Source organism: Neomonachus schauinslandi, chromosome 5 (assembly GCF_002201575.2).
Source record: "Neomonachus schauinslandi chromosome 5, ASM220157v2, whole genome shotgun sequence".
NCBI lineage: Eukaryota > Metazoa > Chordata > Mammalia > Carnivora > Phocidae > Neomonachus > Neomonachus schauinslandi.
The window spans coordinates 51,057,071-51,076,753 of record NC_058407.1 but is presented as its reverse complement, the minus strand read 5'-3'; the positions used below and the strand labels follow the sequence as shown (position 1 = coordinate 51,076,753).

Genomic DNA, 19,683 nt, shown 5'->3' with positions numbered 1-19,683 from the left:
TGTGTGTGTGTGTGTGGTGCCTGCACACGTGAGATCGTGTGTGTGTGGGGGGCTGCCTACACACGTGAGATCGTGTGTGTGGGTGTGTGCGTGGTGCCTGCACACGTGAGATCGTGTGTGTGTGTGAGAGGCAGTGGCGCAGAGCAGGAACGGGATTCACGGTTGACGGAGTGGCATTAGCAAAGGCATAGCCAGTGGAAAACTTTGTGGTGTGTGAAGGAAACTACAAGGAGCTTGGTATTCGAGGTGGGTATGGAAGACCACAACCCGTGGTAAGGATTGGACTTGCCCTTTTAGGTCAATGGTTGTGAAATCGTGCTTGCTGGAATTCTAGGGATTCTGTGGAGGCTTTGGAAAGGGAAAAAACAAGACCTGAAAGGTCCTAAGGAGAGAAGGAAAGTAGTCTGAGTTGTGGCTTCTGTCAGATGCAGGCAGGGGCAGCTCTGTGAAGGGTGGACCTGAAGGGGTCAAGTCTGATAGCAGGAGCCCGTGAGAGGCAGTGATGGGTAGAAACAAGGATGGAGCAGAGATGATACTTAGATGGCGAAGTCGATAGGACTTGGCCATGGAAAATGGATACAGGGTGAGGGAGAAAGAAATGGGGAGACAAAGGCAACCGACAAGCCTCTGGCTTAGGAAGGCGAGCAGAAGGGTATGGGGGGAGGAAGACTCCATTCTGGCTGCCCTGTGCCTTACCTGTGCAAGGTGTTCCCACTACTTTGCGGCCGGAACCTTCTGCACTGGTCAGCGCTCTCTTCCCACCCGGCCATCTGTGCTCGTGCCTGGGCTTGTGGGCCCCTCTGACACTCTCTCTGTGCAAAGCTATGTGCCCACCTGGGCCCCGCTCACTCCCTTCTCTCCCCACCCCCACCCCCACACAGCCTCTGTCCTCTCAGCCCTCACCAACGAGGCCGCCTCGGTGTTCCTTCAGCACATAAGAGTTTCAACAACTGACTCGATGCTAATTAGAGATGATTTTACATTTGTTGGTATTTTTTAAAATATGTTAATCTTATTTCTCTAATGAAGTGGTAAGTTCCTTAATGATAGGGGCCTCATTTTACTCTGTATCCTCGTAACACCTAGAGTACTGTTAAGAATACACCTGGTTGCTTAGTGAATACACAGACTCATAGAACACTGGAACTCGAGGCAGGGTTCTCAAACTTGACTGTGTATGAGAAACCTCTCAGGAGTATGTTAGAATGCAGACATTTAGCCCATGGGTGATTCTGATGCAGATGGTTTTTAAACAACACTTAGGGAAACAGTGGTTTATTTTTTTTATTTTTAAATTTTTAAAAAGATTTTATTTATTTATTAGAGAGAGAGAGAGCATGAGAGAGAGAGAGAGATCACGAGCAGGGGGGAGGGGTAGAGGGAGAAGCAGACTCCCTGCTGAGCAGGGACCAGGATGTGGGACTCGATCCCAGGACCCTGGGATCATGACCTGAGCCGAAGGCAGATGCTTAACCGACTGAGCCAGCCAGGTGCCCCTTTAAGCCTCTTTTAAACCACTGCTTCCGGGTGCCTGGGTGGCTCAGTCGGTTAAGCATCTGCCTTCGGCTCAGGTCATGATCTCAGGTTCCTGGGATGGAGCCCTGCATCGTGGTGGGCTCCCTGCTCAGTGGGGAGCCTGCTTCTCCCTCTGCCCCTCCCCCAGCTCTTGCTCTCTCTGTCTCTCTCAAATAAATAAATAAAATCTTTAAAGAAAAATAAAAGGAGCTTAAAGATCAACTAACCTGATCCTCTCTCTTGACAGAGAGTGAGCGTGTGGCCAGTTCCTTAGGTTGTCTGGCAGTGGACCCAGGACCGGGAGCCAAGTCCTCCACTCCTGGCCTGCTACTTTTTCCCTACCACCCAGCATACCGCTTCCACCTTATTCAAAACATGTCTTTCTCAAGGCTGAAGTCCCCTTTAGAAAAATAAAGCAACATTTTATTTCACTTAAAAGTTGCCAGAACAAAGGAGAGATATGTTGACATACTCCATCTTTGTCCTATAAAAATGTCTAATCTTAGGAATTAGGAGAAAAAGAACGACCTCATTCCCCTGCTTTAGGAGAATCCTAGAGGGAAAAATGCAGGCTGTGGTTTGATTGATTAGATGCCGTTTTAGTGGCTTTTCTTCTGCTGAGGAAAACATCTGGGTGGAGATGAACTGAGCCTAATTTTGTACAACTTATGTTTTTATGTTTTTTTCTAATGCATGTCAGTTATGAAAAAAGAAACAGAATTTTTTTCCAGCACTATCTAAATATAAATGTCTATTTAGATGTACCTTGGTAGTTGGGATCGTAAATTGACTTGTTAGTTTTCCTTGGCATCATAGGGTGTTACGGAGAGAAATGGTGAATGTCATTTCAAGGCACCCTCTTTCCTGTATTCACTCTTTTAAAAAAAATGAATTCAGTGGCTGGGATCCAATTCTGGTGGACCATAAATCCGTCAGCAAACCTGAAATGGCTCCAGATGAAAAATGTGGACTGCGTGTAAGGTCTTTATTTTCGACCTGAAGATGTGGAAGGAGTCTCCCTGGTGGTCTTCCCCAGTTCTTTCAGTTCTCAGTGCCACACACAAAATAATCTGCTGGGTTTTTTTCCTTCTGTAAATCACATCGCTTTAAAAAAAATATATATATTTTTTTTATTAGCAATGGCTGGTTTTTAAAAATTGATAGTGTCTGGAAAAGAGATTGGGAGGATGCCGGTGAAATCGTGTATATGGATTTCAGTAAGACGTTTGACAAAGTCTCTCATGACTTCCTTGAGGGCAACAGAGAGAAAAATTAGGTGCTGTTGTTAGACGGGTCTGTGGGTGCTTGGGAAAACCTACGCCAAAGTGCTTGTCAGTAATGATTGTTACCTGGGGGCGAGGGGAGTGCTCCGGTGCCATGATGTAGGATCTGCCCTTGGACTGTTCACTTTTTTTTCTTTTTTTAAAGATTTATTTATTTATTTGAGAGAGAGAAAGTGAGAAAGCCAGAGAGTGAGAGAGAGGTGGGGGGAGGGGCAGAAAGAGAGGGAGAGAGAGAATTCCAAACAAACTCCCTGTGAGCATGGAGTCTGACACAGGGCTTGATCCCAGGACCTTGCGGTCATGATCTGAGCTGAAACCAAGAGTCGGACACTCAACCAACTGAGCCACCCAGGCGCCCCTGGACTATTCACTTTTTTCCATCAGTGATGGCTTGGAAATTACAAGGATGTGGATGCTTGTCCAATAGAAGGATCATGTTTGATTAATTAGTGCTGTCAAAAATTGTAACCGTCTGCTCTGCAAAATAATGTGTGCCCGTAACTGGAAGTGTTTAAGTGGTGCCTTTGTGACCATCTGTTGGAGATGCTCTAGAGGGAATTTCTGCTGCAGAAGGAGGTTGAACTAAATTATGTTTACATTCCTTTCTAGAGCTAGGATTCTATTAGTGTACCATATTTGGCTCTAAGGTGATTTGTAACATATCTTCCTTGGAATCTGTTGTAAATCTCTGATTTATGAAGGTGGGAACCTACAGCTTCTCGGGTACTCTGAGGACTGTGGTGATGTGTGATGTACATTCTTGGCATAAACTTGCCTTCAGATGTGAGACCTTCAAATAAGTGAGTGAATATATGTGAAGAAGTACTATAAACACATTTGTTTCAGGAGCGCTGATTTCTTCTCTGAATGACTAACTGAAAGTAAAGGATAGAGGAAAAAAGACCAAAAATAGAGAATGAAAGCACCAGTGGGGCCAGTTTTCTTTTTGGTCAGGTGTCTGAAGCTTGAAGGAGCTTTCTAGGAGCCTGGGCCAGTTACCCTGGGGCAGCATGGGATGAAGTAGGGGCAGGATGGACTTCTCATTCCTTTCTTGTCGGCTTCCTTCACGAGGCTGGACAAGGGAATATTTTGATAACTTTTTATAAAACTGGCAAAAATAAAACACAAGTGAGTCTTTCAGCTGGTTACCCTACTGTCTTCAGTGAGACATCTTACTTCATCTATAAGGAGTTTTGAAATTCCTAGCATTGATAATTTCATCTTTTAAATTTGAATCCAAATGGTATGGGTTTCTTTTTTTAAATTATTGAGGTATAGTTGACATATAACATTGTTAGTTTTAGGTTAATGGCTTCCTGGGAGAAATGAAACTGATTAATATACATTTTCTGGTGAATAAGTACTTGAAGGATTGAAGAAATATGTTTGGAGCAATTAAATTTTAATAAAATTAAGAGAGCTAACAGGATTACTTTCCTCTTGCTGATAGAGTGATATATAATTTTGAAATTCTGGAGGAAGCACAGGTGCTTTTCCCAATTTTATTTATAGATTTTTAACAGCCTATGCTTTACACCCTGTCACTTTTTTCTTGTTTTATTTTTCTTTAAAAATAACAGCTAACAATTTTCACCTAGAACTCATTCACAGACATTTGAAAAGGTGGTATCTTTGGAGAAAGCATGCAGCTGATCACAAAGCCATCCACTAGACTTAATTTTGTCCAGAAAGTTGACATTAAATGTCTATAAAAATCATCAAACAAAGCTTTGAAAAATAAGCACTGCATATGAAGATCATTGATGGGTACTTTGTTAAAGAAGTAATAGGGGGCACCTGGGTGGCTCAGTTGGTTAAGCATCGGACTCTTGATCTCAGCTCGGGTCTTGATCTCGGGGTCATGAGTTCAGGCCCTCATGAAAAAAAAAAAGAAGTAATAGGAGCTTGTGAAGTTCTGAATTAACCCATCTGTCACTTGGGCCCAGAGGAAGTCAGACTGCCCCATCTGCCACCCATGTGCACCACTTGGAATGCCCAGTCACAGCTGGATTGATTTGAGAACTCAGCATTGCGTTTATCAGTACTCTTGTCTTTCTCTAAAGCAGGTGAAAAGCATTGAGGTGGAATCTCTCCACCTGCTGTGTAAGGAGCAGAATCTACCTCTTCACATCCAAATCATAAAACTTTAATGTTTTTCCAGGATTGACAAGAGTTGTTTAAGGCCACCGTTTCAGACTTGGCATTTTTGGTTTTGTTTTTCAGACTGTTTATTCTATGGCTCCATTCCCTTTCCCACAATTGGCAGAGTTGAGGGAAAAATATACCTACAACATTACACCATTCCCAGCCACAGTTAAACCCACCTCAGTTTCTGGGTAAGGTCTTTTTCCCCCCCACCCTTTTCTTGTTTTCATGATGGAAGACTTAGTACTTTAATGTGTTATTGTAACTTCCTATTTGTTAAACCCCAGATATATATTTTCAAAGTATTTTGGTACTTAAAATCTGAATGTCTCTTTCCCAAAGGTTTTGATTGAAATTCAAGAGAGAGACTTTTAAAACTGTACTTTCCAAAAAAGATTGGAACATAAACTAAAGGAATATTTAGAAACTTAAAAATATCAAACATTAAACATTTTAATAATTAAAATAGTGTAGAACTATTAAAGAGCTACTTTAAAATGTAAAGACTGAAATTGACAAATATATAGAAATTTAGTGTTTGAAAACTTAGCATATCAAATCAAAAGTAAAAAGTATATTTAAATGGAAAAAAATGAAATAATAAAATTAGCAGAAGAAAATGTGAAAGAATATCTTTAGTTCTTTGGAACTGGGAAGGCCTTAACTGATTCAAAAACACTAGGGAAAAAGTTAAGTACTTTAAAAATAATTTTCTGCATGACTGAAAACAGAACAAAACAAAACCTCCATAAGCAGGAACAAAAACATTTGTGAAAAAATATTTGTAATCGATCTCTCTCATATATAAAGTTCCTAGACAGCAATAAGAAAATGACCACCCCATTGAAAAATGATGAGAGAATGGGAATAGGTAGTTTACAAAGGAGGCAACATCACTTGTATTAAGAGAAATGTAGCTTAAAACTAGATTGAGACTCTGTGTTTTTATCTGTCAGATTGATAAGAATTGAAAAGGTTGATGTGCACTCTATTGATCAGGCTATAGGGAAAACACTCTTGCACATTGCTGGTTGGAGGTTAATTATTACAAGATTTGTGGCAGGCAGTTTGGCAGTGTTTCCCCAGATTACTAGTACATATATCCTTTGACCCAGCAATTCTACCTTTATGACTTATCCCACAAATATATTTGTACACCTGCAAAACACAGTACGTATGAGGTTATTTATGGCAGCATTGCTTATGATAGTAAGCATGGGAGTGGAAACCACTCAGGTGTGCATTGTTAGTGGCCTGGTTCCATAACGTGGGTTACATGCATACAATATAGTGCAGTGATAAAAACAAGATGAGGAAGCTGTGTGTGAATATGGAGAGATTTTTAGGTAAATAGATGTGAGGTGCGAAAGAGTGTATGTAGTATGCTAATATTTATTTGAAAAGAGGAGAAAAATAAGATGGTATAGTTATATTTGCTTACTTAATGCATAATGAAACTGAAGAATACATCAGAAATTAGTAACAAGGGTCACCTTTGGGAATTAGGTGGCAGGGGCCAAAGTTGGACAGGGAGAGGAGGGAGACTTTTTATATGTAAGTTATATGTATACTTATATATAAAAGTTATGTATATGTCATTTAAACCATGCGACTATATCATTTATTTTTAAAAAACACCACTATTTTCTTTGCATACTTTTTTTTCTTCTTTTATGTTTTCCAAGACGACATGGTAAGGTCAGAGACAGTGATGAGGAGAACGACCCAGACGATGAAGATGCTATCGCTAATGCAGTGGGGTGTCTTGGGCCTTTCAGTGGGCTCCTGGCACCTGAACTGCAGAAGTACCAAAAGCAAATTAAAGGTAAAGAGGCGGCTTTCTGTGTCGGTGATCCTAATGTCCTGGTTCATTGTAGCAAAGGTGTTATTATTGTGTCTGATAAATGCCTGCTGTTTCCTGGCCTGATTACCAGTACTGAAGGTCTTTATTAAAGTGTCTTCTGTGTTACGTTATCTTTTCTTTTAGAAGATTTATTTATTTATTTTTGAGAGTGCTCACACGTGCGCACGCCCCACGCATGTGGGGGAGGGGCAGAATGAGAGAATCCTCAAGCCGACTCCCTGCTGAGCAGGGAGCCTGAGGCAGGGCTCGATCTCGTGACCCTGAGATCACCCACTGAGCCCAAGCCCAGAGTTGGTCCCTTAACTGTCTGAGCCACCCAGGCGCCCCTACTTTATCATTTAGTAGGATCTCTCTGTTCGCTGTTGCATACATCATACCTATTCCTTTTTCTGTCTGATATGTTTTGCCCCCACTTTATCTGATTTCACTTTGTTTGCTCTGTTCCTTAGCTCAGAACCTGGCATATAATATATGCTTATTACCACATGCTGTTTAATTGATATAGATTGGCTTCTTTTCCACTATAGAAATGTCCTCTGAAACATTAGGATAGCCTCTACTTCAATTTGAATGGTTAGAAACTCATTATCTCTTTATTTATTTATTTAATTTATTTATTTTTATTTTTTTAAAAGATTTTATTTATTCATGAGAGACAGAGAGAGAGAGAGAGGCAGAGGGAGAAGCAGGCTCCCAAGGAGCAGGGAGCCCGATGTGGGACTCGATCTCAGGACCCCGGGATCATGACCTGAGCCAAAGGCAGACGCTTAACCATCTGAGCCACCCAGGCGCCCATAGAAACTCATTATCTCTTATATAAGACATTTTGCTGGATCCCTCTGCTTAGCCCATGGTATCTAGTGGTGAAGAGATAAGCTCCACGTATCAGTTCTTTTAATAGTTCTTTTGAACAAAACAGAACAAGTCTACTCCCTCTTCTATTGGACGTCTCATCAAATCTTTGAGAACAGCCATACACCCCACAAATCCTTCCCTATGGTCCAAGTTCAGAGTTTTTCAAAAGATATGACTTCCAGAACTTTTAATATTCTGTATATTCACCTTTTAATGCCCTGCAGTTTGGTGGTGTCCCTCTTTGAATTGGATGCTATGCTACATTTTTTTTTTTTTTTCTTGTGGAGAATGGACTTCCTGTGGTCTGGACACCATCGATGGAACGAACTCTTTGGAAGCAGTTCATGGTCCTCCCACTATGTTCTTTCCTCTGTTGGGTGGTGGTTCCTCCTTTAGGACATTTGTTCTACCTCTTCTAGTTTGAAGACCGTTCTCCTTGTGAAAGAGGACGGAGACAGGAGCTATCCGGCCCCTCTGCCTTCTCTTTGCCCTCTGCTAGCTTCCTACTACCTTCCCAGATTCGTGGGGCTATTTTCTCAAATTTGTTCTTCGTGTGTAGAAGGTTTATTTTTGTTTGGCTGTTTTCTTCTGCTTGTGGTAGTTTTGTGGTAGTCTGTTCTTCAGGCCTTCGCTCGTTTTGAGTTTTAGCCTGCTGTGTAGTTTTGGTTCATGTGCTTTTGTGTGTATGTCCTTGCTATGTACTCTCCTCTCATCTCTTTGAATGGCTTTTAAAAAACCTAAACTCAGCAAGAGTCCTATTGATTTTGTCATGCCCTCCGCCCTTTCTCTTTGTGACCTGAATTTCAGCTTTTGGTGTTTAGCCACGAAATCAATATGTATTTTAACTCTAAAATTTTTGCATCTGCATTTCTGTAGTCTGGGTATGTGTCCCCCCGCCCCCCCCCCTTTTTTTCCTTCTGTTTTTCTTTCTATGTAGCTGTTATGTGCTTCAGGATGTTGGGATCACTTTCTCCTAAGTTTTATCATGAGCCTTTCTGGTCAGTTTTAAGTAAGTTCAGGTTAGCTGGTCCCCTTTAATTTTTTTCTCCGTAAGAAAGTGTTTTCAGTGAAAAAGGAAGTAAATTTATCTGATGTTTAGGTTTTATCTGAATAACACTTTTAGTAGATGTTAACATAGTTGAAATCCCCCATTGATTATTTTTTAAAAGCTGGTTCCCAGGCCACTTTTCTGTATTGTGCTAGAAAAGCCTGTGGTGTGTGTGTATACGCTCTCACACAGTGCCTAGTTCTGCTTCTTAGATGTAATCTCAATTTTACTTAAGGGCCGAATCTACTAGTTGTAGGTGTCACAGGAGTAGAAACCACATTGGGCAAAACACACATAGTAGACAGCAGGAAATGTTTGTTAAATGAAAACAAACATTCATTGCTAGAGATGCAGTGATCTGAAGTTTTGATGATTTTATAGAATGTGTTGCTATTTTTAACCTAAGAAAAACTCACTTCTAATGACTGACTGAACTCTATAATCAGTCTATATATCACAGTTATATGCAAATCTCTAAATGGACTTTAGAGACCTGGGGTTCTCTCTTCCTAAGGAATTTTAGAAAACGGCAGTGACTTTTATGTGGACACAGTTGATCTTAGGTCTACATAATGACCAAAGTGGTAATAAAAAATCCAACAGTGAACCCACACAGCTCATTTCAAATCCACAGTTAGGCTAATAAGAAAATGCAGAAATCTCTTCAGGGTCAAAGGAAAACACATACCAGACAAACTGTAGTGAACTTTTTTTTTTTTGTGGTTCGAATTCTCTGGAAATTAAGATACTACCCCGGGGCATAGTGTCATCGGCGCTCAGTTAGTCCCTTTCTAAACCTCCGTGACACCGTGTCCTTATGTCTCTCCCCTGGAGCGCAGAACTGAATGAAGAGCAGAGCCTGCGGTCTAATAACATCGCCGAGCTGAGTCCAGGAGCAATCAATTCCTGTCGAAGTGAATACCATGCAGCTTTCAACAGTATGATGATGGAACGCATGACCACAGATATCAACGCGCTGAAGCGGCAGTATTCTCGGATTAAGAAGAAGCAGCAGCAACAGGTGCATCAGGTGTATATCAGGGCAGGTAATGTGATTCTTTGTTTGAATCGATTTCACCTCTGTGTCCAGTTGTGAAAGAAAGAACAAGTATTCCCAGGGGATAGCGTCCGAATTGCAACTCTCTGTAGCTCAGCATCCACCAACACAGCTGGCTTGAGCTGATCCCACATTTAGCATCTCATTTTTTATTTTATCAGGCTCTGCAGAAGAAAAAGACCATGGGTTCCTTTTAGGTGCCAAGAACCAGACAATTGATGGTATTAAACACATCTTTATTATGTGTGCTTGTGGAGAGGGGTTGGCGGATGATTAAAATGTTGCAAAAGCCATGCAGTCCTTGGACTTGAGACATTTTGGAGCTATTGCCTCCAGAACGTATTCATCTGTGCATTAGTAAATTGAGCTATCCACCAGTCATTTAGGTAGTCATATAATAGATAGTTGTGGTCAGAGAAAAAGGGAAAAAACATTCCTGTGCCTCACTGATGGGTTAGCAGTGTCTTGGGGATCTGCTGAGAAGAACATAATTGGAATGCAGTTGGAAATGCTCTTTTCCAAGGACTGTCAAACTGCCTTTTTCTTTTTAAATTCCAAAAATCCCAGTGAACGGTCTGCTTTATTATGTGATACATGCTGATTTGGGAAGTGGTTTATCTTGTTCTAAGTGAAATCCTAATGATTATGATGCCAGTCCAGTATGAATCAAAATATGAGTTGACAGGTTTTTAAGAGCCTCGTGAGCATGTGACTGATCTTGCACAAAAACTGAACTTACCTTCCACTTGTAAGGGAGGAGTGGGCAACTTCCTGAAGATTCTTTCTTCAACCGGAATCCTTAAGAAAGAAAGAAAGTGATTTCAAAGTATTGGCTCATACGTATCCTCATTTTGTCCTTAAAGCAAATCTGTGAGGAATGTAAGGATAGATATTCTTACATCCTTTTAAAAGATGAGGAAATGGTGACTCAGGAAGGCTTAGCAGGGTTACGTAGCTATGGTGGGTGGTCAGGCCAGGGCTAGGCCCCTGTTCTGATTCTTTGCATAGTCCCTTTTCAACCGCGCCATACACATCTATGGGTGGGATGGTGAGCAGTGGGTATTGCCAGTGGGTATTAAGTCGGCCCAGTGCCTTGTACTGTAGTCAGGGGTCAGTAAACTATGCTCCCCAGGCCAAATCCTGCTAGCTGCCTGTTTTTTATAAAGAAAGTTTTATTGGAACACAGGCATGCCCATTTATTTACATATTTGTCTATCACTGCTTTTGCACTATAATGTCTAAGATATTTACAGTCAGGTCCTTTGCAGGAAAAGTTCACTGACTCTTTAGGTAGTTTTTTTTTTTAGGGAGAGATTATTGCTTAAAGGCAAAGTTCTAGAGCATTGCTTCTGAAACTTCAGTGTGCATATAAATCACTTGGGGATCTGTTAAAATGAAGAATCTGTTCCAGCAGGTTTGGGGTAGGGCTGAGATTATGCATTTCCAGCAAGCTCCTAGGAGATGCTTGTGCTGCTGGGTGGGGATCCCAGTTTGAGTAGCAAGCTTTTAGAGGCGATGGTATAAGGTGGGATTAGCAGCATAGGTGGAAAAGGTTGCACCTGACCTCAGCTTCTGAGATGTAAAGGAAGATGGGAGGATAGTGGTTGAGGTACCAACTTCCCAGGTTAGGGAGGACAGGAAGTTAGGGCCTTTTGGATCTGATAGCTTTTGTTTTTGTGGAGCAATTGGAGGAAATGTCCTTTGCTTGGGAATAAGTTGGAGGACTACAGTGGGAGAGTAGAAGTAAGGAAGATTTGGATGGGTCATGGAATGGAATGGAAGAAGGAAAGAAAAGGATTGTTCTGTGCCTTTGAGGACCCAACAAAATAGGAAGTTAATGAATCTGAAGGGCTTCAGTCCACATGCCTGTGTGATTCTCCCCCACCCCCTTTTTGGAAAAGATAATGTGATTTGTGGGTCCGGTTTGGGATTTTGCCAAGTATAAAGGCATGGGGATGTTGAGAATGTGTGGTTATCGGTGAGGCAGCAATCCCAGTGATGAGCCAGGCATCTAGCCTGGTAGGGGTGTAAGAGACCCAGAGGCAGACGAGGGGTTATGGGAAGTTTGAAAGATCGAAGAACCAAAGTCTCTTTGGTTCGGGACCATAGATGGCTATATTGAGAACCTGAGAGCTAAAAGAGTCAAAGAGAAGAATAGGAGAGTTAATTCAGGGAAGGTAGATCTGAGTGATGAGGTTTAGGATGGAATTGGGGTGGTAGAAGAAGCATGAGGATGGATCAGTCAGAGAAACAGTAAAGTAACTGAGGGGGATAATAGGATATGAGGTGAAGAGGAGACAGTTGTCAGCATTTTCAGGAAGGACTGGAGTGTGACCAGAGGTAGATGACAGTAGTCGAGAAGTGTAGAAGTGAGTTCAGCTGATGACATGGACGTCAGGAAGAAGGTTGTTCACATGAAGATGGTGGGGCCTTCTCCCTGGGGCCATGTGTGTTTGAACCGTGTGTGTTTGAGCATCATCTGAAATAGGGGCTTGGTCGTAGCCACGGGAGGAGGAGGATAATAATCCTATCAACAGTGCCCTCCAGGAGCACACAGCTTTTGGTGCTTTCCAGTTTTCAGTTCGCTTTCAAAGTCCATTGAAGACACAGGAATGGATTTTCGTACTTAAGACCAGGCATCGGGGAGCAGTGACTTCACTGCGTTTTTACCACCTTCTTATCACTTCTCTCATCCTGCTGTCTCTCACTTCATAATACGCGGTGTGTTCTTTTCCTACCTCTCAGAAGCTAACAGCTGATAATCCATATGGTCATAGTGTTTGACTTATTTTTAAAAGAGTCTTCTAATATTTTCTAGATACAAGACCTCTGAGGTTGTTTTTCAGAGACAAAAACTGTTGGGAAGAAACAGTAGGGCATCTGCACTTGAATTAGTAACGAGGGGCCAGAGTCTGCTGCTTTTGTATGCTCAGCCTGGTGTCTCCTCCCCTCTGAAGAGGAGGGAATAGGCACCCGGGCTCTAGGATTGAGTTCAGTTTTTGTTACCTTCAGTCACATGGCTCTGCCAAAACCTGGGAAATACACGGCCAGGATTGGGGGACAAGCTCTATGTGATTCCTGTGCCACAACAGATGGTTTCTCTGTGGTCCGTTTCATCCAGCCTTTCACCATTTCTTTCAGACAAAGGGCCAGTGACCAGCATTCTCCCATCTCAGGTAAACAACTCTCCAGTTATCAACCACCTTCTTTTAGGAAAGAAGATGAAAATGTCAAACAGACCTGCCAAGAATGCTGTCATCCACGTCCCTGGTCACACAGGAGGCAAGATGTCTCCTGTCCCCTATGAAGACCTGAAGACGAAGCTCAATTCCCCGTGGCGAACGCACATCCGCGTCCACAAAAAGAACATGACGAGGACCAAGAATCAGCTGGGCTGTGGGGACACCGTGGGGCTGATAGAGGAGCAGAACGAGGGCTGCAGGGCTAACAGCCTGGGGGTAGCGGAGGCTTCTTCCAGGTGTGCAGCAACAGCTGGGAGCGAGGGTCACTGCTCCGAAGGCAGCACTGGGAGGACGATCGAAGGGCAGTCTCCAGAGCCCGTGTTCCGGGATGCCGATGCCGATGTGTCTGCGGTCCAGGTGAAGTTAGAAGCCTTGGAACTGAATCCGAGGGATGCTGCTGCCGACCCTGAGCCCAAGGCACACCCGCCCTGCCCGCAGCACTTCCCAGAGCTGCCTGATGCCCCTGGTGAAACCAGAGTCCCCAGCAAACCTCCCCAGGGCAGCCACCCGAAAGCGCCCATCTTTAGCCCTTTCCCCAGCGTCAAACCACTGCGGAAGTCAGCCACCGCCAGGAATTTGGGACTGTATGGTCCTACGGAAAGAACCCCAACCGTGCACTTTCCTCACATGAGCAGGAGCTTCAGCAAATCGGGTGGTGGAAACAGTAGCACTAAGAAACGATGATGGCCCTCAGAAACTGAATCTAGATTCACCTTCTCATGGCAGTCTGAGGGTTCCAGCTGAATGGCTCCAAAAGAGTTTTGACTGTCCAGTGAAAACGAATAGATAGGTTCAGAGTTGAACACCAGTCCGTGAAAATGGGAACTGGAAGTTTTATACTGGGAGCTAGAATGGGTATGTTTTCCCCCACCCACCGATAACGGATCCAGTGACTTCTTGTGGCAGAATAAATATTGTAGTTTTAAAGTGTGAAGTTTTCCCAGTTTTTCATTGTGAATTGTTTAGACAAGACTGTGCATCTAGACTGTTAACCCCCTCTTCCTTCCTGTTCTGAGGACCTTCAGGGTTCCTGTGACTGCACTCCCCCCAGACCTTCTCTGGTTCTCTGGGTGTTACTGATCCTCAAGCATGCACACACTAGCTTGCTAGAACAGAAACTGTAAAAAGGAAGTAAGTTTCTTAGTTGCAAAAAACTTCCCAATTTCCCTCTTCCTGCCCCACTGAGGGAATGTTTATGTATGTGAGTTTTTCTTCAGTAGTTTCTTTCAGCCAGGCTCAAGATTGTTTTTTTATTCTTATGCTAAAGTGCAGGAGAAAAATGTAGATAGCCTTTCTTTCTCTTTGTACCTGCAAAATGAAGAAAACCTCTATCTGTTGAAATTTAGGTTGGTCCACCAACTTGAAGATCTTACGCAGAGAACACACATGGGATATGCATTAAACAATCGCCCTGAACAGCTTGCTGATTCCACGAAGCTTTTCCCAAGGTTCATTTTCTCCTCTGACGAAGAGTTACAGTCCTCAGTGGTGGCAGGACTCGATGGGCTCCATATGGAGCTTGTCCTGCATCTTCTGCCACGTAGCTCATTTACCTACCAGCTCTTCTTGGCAGATGCCGTGAGGCCTCTGCTGTTCAAAAGCCAGAACATAGCACCTGCAATTCTGTTACTTGAATTTTGTGCTTTTTTGATTGGAGTACTTTGTTGAGTACTTTGTTACTTGAACACTGCCTTTCTTTGGAGAAGGCGCTAGTGCTTTCTAACTCTCTCTTACCCACCTCTCCCCCGGTCGCAGCGGGTCAGAGAGCACCTGTTATTTCCACTATGCAGATGGGAACTCTGAGCCACAACAGAGGTGAAGTGCACTCAGACACTCAAGGTAAATACTCCTGGTATTCAGTGTGACTCCGTCACGTCTCCTCCAGCACCGTAGGCGGATTTGATGCTCTTTGTACACAGATGCATTGGCTACATGAGTTCTAAACACCAGGACCGGGAAGCCATTCACTATGCTCCCTCCTGATTCAGAGGACCTTTCTCCAGACGTTACAGAGTCCTGTGATGGCATTTTACAAAACCAGCTCTAACCTTTTTACCCAAAAAGGTAGCTCTTTTTAAAAATGCTTCATGCAGCTGTCATTTGTCTGAACAAAGGCTCACTCCTCAGCCCCCATCTCTTACTGTCATTAGAAGAATAGACTCAGCATCTTCATCCTCATCTCTGAAAGACCTTGGCCGTGCTTGCTGGCATATTGTTGATGCATTCGATGTTAATTTGAGCTAATTGGGTTGCCAGTTCTGAAACCAAAGCTATAATTTTAGAGAGGGCTTTTACTATGAGAGGTATTAATTTTTATAATAGAGAATGTGGTTGTGTGGGCTCTTTTGAACAGAAAACACAATGACATAGTGAGAAAAGCCATTTTATCCCTTCTGTGGTATTTTTACCCCCGAAGGAGCTGAAGGTGGAAAATATGACTAATAAGTCATTGCGGTTTTGGTCTCGAATTCTGTGCCATCTGAAGTTAGCACGCAGCTTCTTAAAAAGCAGCGATGCCCACCACCTCTGTCTTGGGAAGAGTGTAGGTGGAATGTTGGGCTTACTTTGCATTCCACCCCCAGGGGATGGGACCCACTGCATTTTCCAAAGTTAAGCAAATGACATGATTTTCTTCCATCTGCTAAAACTTTATAGATAAGAATGATTCCACCTTAGATTCTTTTCTCCTCCCCCGACCCACATGAGTCAGAATAGACTCATTCCTTTGAGGGATGTCTGACTCGAATAGAGAATTGTTCTTTCTTCTCTTGAGGCCGCTCCCAGCTCCCTGAGGATCTGGGTTCAGGGAGGTGGGGCATGGGGTGGAGGCCACTTGCCACCATCCTTAGGATGGCGCTGTTGCTATCTACCAAGCGTCTTGGCCTCAGCAGCGCCTGCCCAGCCCATTTCCCCCGTGTTGGTCTTTCTGAGAAAGGGATGGATGAGATGGCACATGCTTTGGAATAAGTACCGATCCCAGATGAAAGAATGAAGAAATGAAAGTGTAATAATCCTTTGTGGTAAAAATGACCTTGTCAGGATTTTAAAAACCGACGGATTTCTGTCGAAGCGCTCTCTGTACCAATAACGTGCATGCATTGTACCATGTACTCACGATGTGAATCGGTCAATTTTGGAGCCTTGCCTACCTTAGAAAATGAAGACAAGTGCAGTAGCCTCTACCACACTGCATGGGCAAAGACCAGTATGGACTTGTTATCGTCCGTGTGTATTGGACACTGTATGCAAGCACCAGAAGTACTTACCTAGTAGCGGTTTCTTTGTTTCTAGCTAGGTCTGTCCCCTGTCAGCACTTGTGCGGGCAGTCGACTCCTTCCGATGCTTCCGCACCCCAGTCCTCTTACAGAAGCCTCCAGATGATTTAAACCTACTTTGTAATGTTGACCTCTGTAATGTTTGAAACATTGTATTCCTTTTTTGGGTCTCTGTTGTTGTCTAAAGAATTGTAGGGATTACAGAGATACGTGCATAAAGATTCTCATTGTTGTAACTGTTGCGGTGTTTTTCTCTCGGAGCTCACGCGTAGAATACCGTTGTGCCATTGACATGGCACTGTTGACCTCTTCAGCCCCCCCCCCCCCGCCCCGCTCCCTCCCTGGTCACGTGGTCCAGGGAAACCGCCCAGTAAGCTCCATCTCCTCCAGTCTAATCACTGGGTTGCAAGGTGGCCTGTGACCTTTGGAGAACTTGGCAGAATAGCGGGTTCCTGAGTATGAGTAAACGGAGAGTTTATTTAAGAATGTGTGTGTGAATGTACGTGCGTGTATAAAATTAACCTTTAGGTTTGTCATTTTCCTTTGTTTTAATAAAATAGAACAATAAGAATGCAATTGAGCTTCCTGGTCTTAATGGATTCTAGAGGAGTGGGGAGTTGTGATCGTGGGTAATGCTGCAGCTGCACTCCTCCTAAAGTCTCCCTTTACTCTTCCTGAGCCACTTCCTCTGCTGCCTGCAGCAGTCATTTGAGGCAGTATTTAAAATACAGTACTTTTGCTAATTAAAAAAGTAGCATGCATTTTAAGAAAATTTGCAAAACAGAGCATAAGGAATCATCAGTATTCTGGTATGGGCTTTTCCAGTATGTTCTTGTTTGTGTGTGTGTGTGTGTGTGTGTGTAGACACACACAAAAAGGTAGATTAAAGCTGTCTCTCCAGTAAATGCTCTTATACAGCAGTATTTCCAGTGACTAGTAGGCCATCACGTGCTCATGCCAGAATTCACATAACCAGTACCTTGTTGTTAGACAGGCGGTTCCTGTTCAAGGTAGTTCTTGAGAGAGCGCACCTCAATACTCAACATCTTTGTGTACAGCCTTAAGTGTTTCCTCCGGGTGTGTTCACCGTGGTGGTGGTGCTGGGTCAGTGCTGGGTCAGAAAGTATGAACATCTCTAAGTCCTATATATTGTCAAATTGCCACCCTTAAAGGTCGAACTTCTCATACAAGCCGTGAATGAGAATATGCCTGTTTCTCTACACCCTTGGATGAGGCAGCAGTCTCTTTTTTTTCTTTTATCTTTTTTCCTAGGACCTCCAGTATTGATAGAAGCAGTGATAACGGGCATTCATATCTCATTCCTGACTTTTAAGGGAACCATTGAGTAAGATGTTTGCTGAGATTTCCAGTAGGTATCTTTTATCAGGTTAAGGAAATTACCTTTTATTTTTTGCTCGCTAAGAGGTTTTCAAAAAATCCTTAACAGGTACAGTTGACCCTTGAACCACAGGAGTTTGAGCTCCTCAGGTCCACTTATATGTGGACTTATTTGATAAATAAAGTACTGTAAATACATTTTTTCTTACCATTTTCCTAACATTTTCTTTTCTCTAGCTTACTTTATTGTAAGAATACAGTATATAATGCATATAACATACAAAATGTGTGTTAATTAACTTTATGTTATTGGTAAAGCTGCCGGTCAACAGTAGGCTATTAGTAGTTAAGTTTGGGGGGAGTCAGAAGTTACATGTGGCTTCTTGACTGTGCCCCTAACCCTCACGTTGCTCAATGGTTAACTGTATTGAACTTTATCAAATGATCTCCAATTGCATCCTTTGAGAAGAAAGTAGTGTGTGAGATTTGAACTCGAACTTGAGAAAATAACCATTAGCAGGTTTCATCGAAGAGTATTAGATATTGTAGAGTTGGAAGTGATGGCAGTAAAAGGTTTATGTGCAAATTTTCATCACGGTAAATTTACTAGTAGAAATTTGGAAAGAGTGTAAACATCTGAGACTAGGGGAAATGGTTGGTTGGGTGAATTATGGCTCATCCATAAGATGGAAATGCAGTGGCCCACGAGTGTTTGGCCCATTGAAATGACTATTATCTATTACCCACATAAAGCAGTTCAAAGTCAGCAAAGTCTGGAGTCATAGAGCCGCTGGGATAGAGTTGTGGATGGGAAGCCCTTACTGGATGGTGGCGAAAAGTAGGCAGGAAGAACCAGGCCGTGGTTCTTTCACACAGGCAGCTTGTGCTCAATCAGATGGGGACTGAATGGGGACTGGGAGACTGTTGGGTTGGATCAGCTCCCAAGAGGCTCTGGGCTGGCCATCTCCTGAACCTGAATCTACATCTTTCCTGGAGCTCAGCTCTGGTCAGACCCACTGACGTCCTGAAAAGTCATGCTCCATCCCATCCTCTTCACCTCTTCTGGCACCCCCAGTCCTTATCTGATTGCCCCACTCTGCATCCAAGGGGCCTCAAGAATCTTGGAGTTAAGAAAACCAGAGAGTTGACTATTCCTTAATATTTGCATTCCTGCTACAATCCTAGTTTTCCTTTAGGCAATGCTGATCCTTGGGAAGGAGGCAGATCAGTTCCCTTAAGGGACCAACAGGGCTGGGTGGAAACTAGCTGATAGCTCAACCCAGATGTTTCCCCACTGCTGAGGAGTCCAGAAATCTGTATTAAAACAAACAAAAATCCTAGTAATTTTGGCACTGAGCTAGATTTGGCAACCGCTGGTCAATCTATTTTGATGGTCTCTTTACTAGACCCCCACTCCACCCCTCACCGCTGTAATTACATATTGCTACCAGAGTGATCCAAAATGAAAAACTAATTAGGCCACCCCTCTGGTCAAAATCCTTCCATTATTCCCCATTTTCTGGAGGATAAAATCTAAAATCCTTATCTTAGCATGATCTGACCTATTGTTATTTTTTGAGTTTATTTTCCTACCATCTTTCCCGTTCATCACCTTCTGCAACTTATCATCAGCACAGTATTATCTACCATTTGTTGAGTTTCTATGTGCTAGGTGCTGTCCTAGTTCCTTTATTATGTTATCTTGCTTATTCCTCCCAACAACTCCATGAAGCGTATTATCCCTGTATTACAGATGATGATGTGAGCTGAGCAGTTATGTCCTTGTCCACGGTCACCCCCTGGCAAATAAGAGTCCTAATCCCTCTGACACCAGAATGAGCTCTTTTCTTTGCTGCACTGCCTGACAACGTTGCAAACAACTTGAAATTCCCTGAAAGCTCCTTGCCCTCCCAACATCCTTGTAACTGTGTATTCACAGACCTCTGCCCAGAGCAGCCTCCTTGCTCCAGTCTGCCTGGGAAACACCCCCTCATCCTTTTTTAGTCTTAGCCCACTCAGTATTCAGGTCAAATCCAATCCGTGCCACTTTCCAGTTCTATG

At 43.1% G+C, this 19,683-nt stretch overlaps 1 protein-coding gene across 2 annotated transcripts in view; it reads left to right on the top strand.

The window, feature by feature from the left end:
* The window catches only part of TBC1D30 (TBC1 domain family member 30), a 36,912-nt gene extending 22,973 nt beyond the window's left edge, over window positions 1-13,939 (top strand). Inside the window, exons 9-12 of one of the 2 annotated variants that reach the window (XM_044914770.1) lie at window positions 5,022-5,134; window positions 6,629-6,768; window positions 9,550-9,756; window positions 12,981-13,939. In XM_044914770.1, the coding sequence (XP_044770705.1) occupies window positions 5,022-5,134; window positions 6,629-6,768; window positions 9,550-9,756; window positions 12,981-13,693 (1,173 nt within the window). In that variant the 3' untranslated portion in view covers window positions 13,694-13,939. Of the gene's footprint in view, window positions 1-5,021; window positions 5,135-6,628; window positions 6,769-9,549; window positions 9,757-12,908 lie in introns of both variants that reach the window. The other variant, XM_021678628.1, reaches the window with a different exon arrangement.
* The last annotated feature ends 5,744 nt before the right edge of the window (window positions 13,940-19,683 follow it).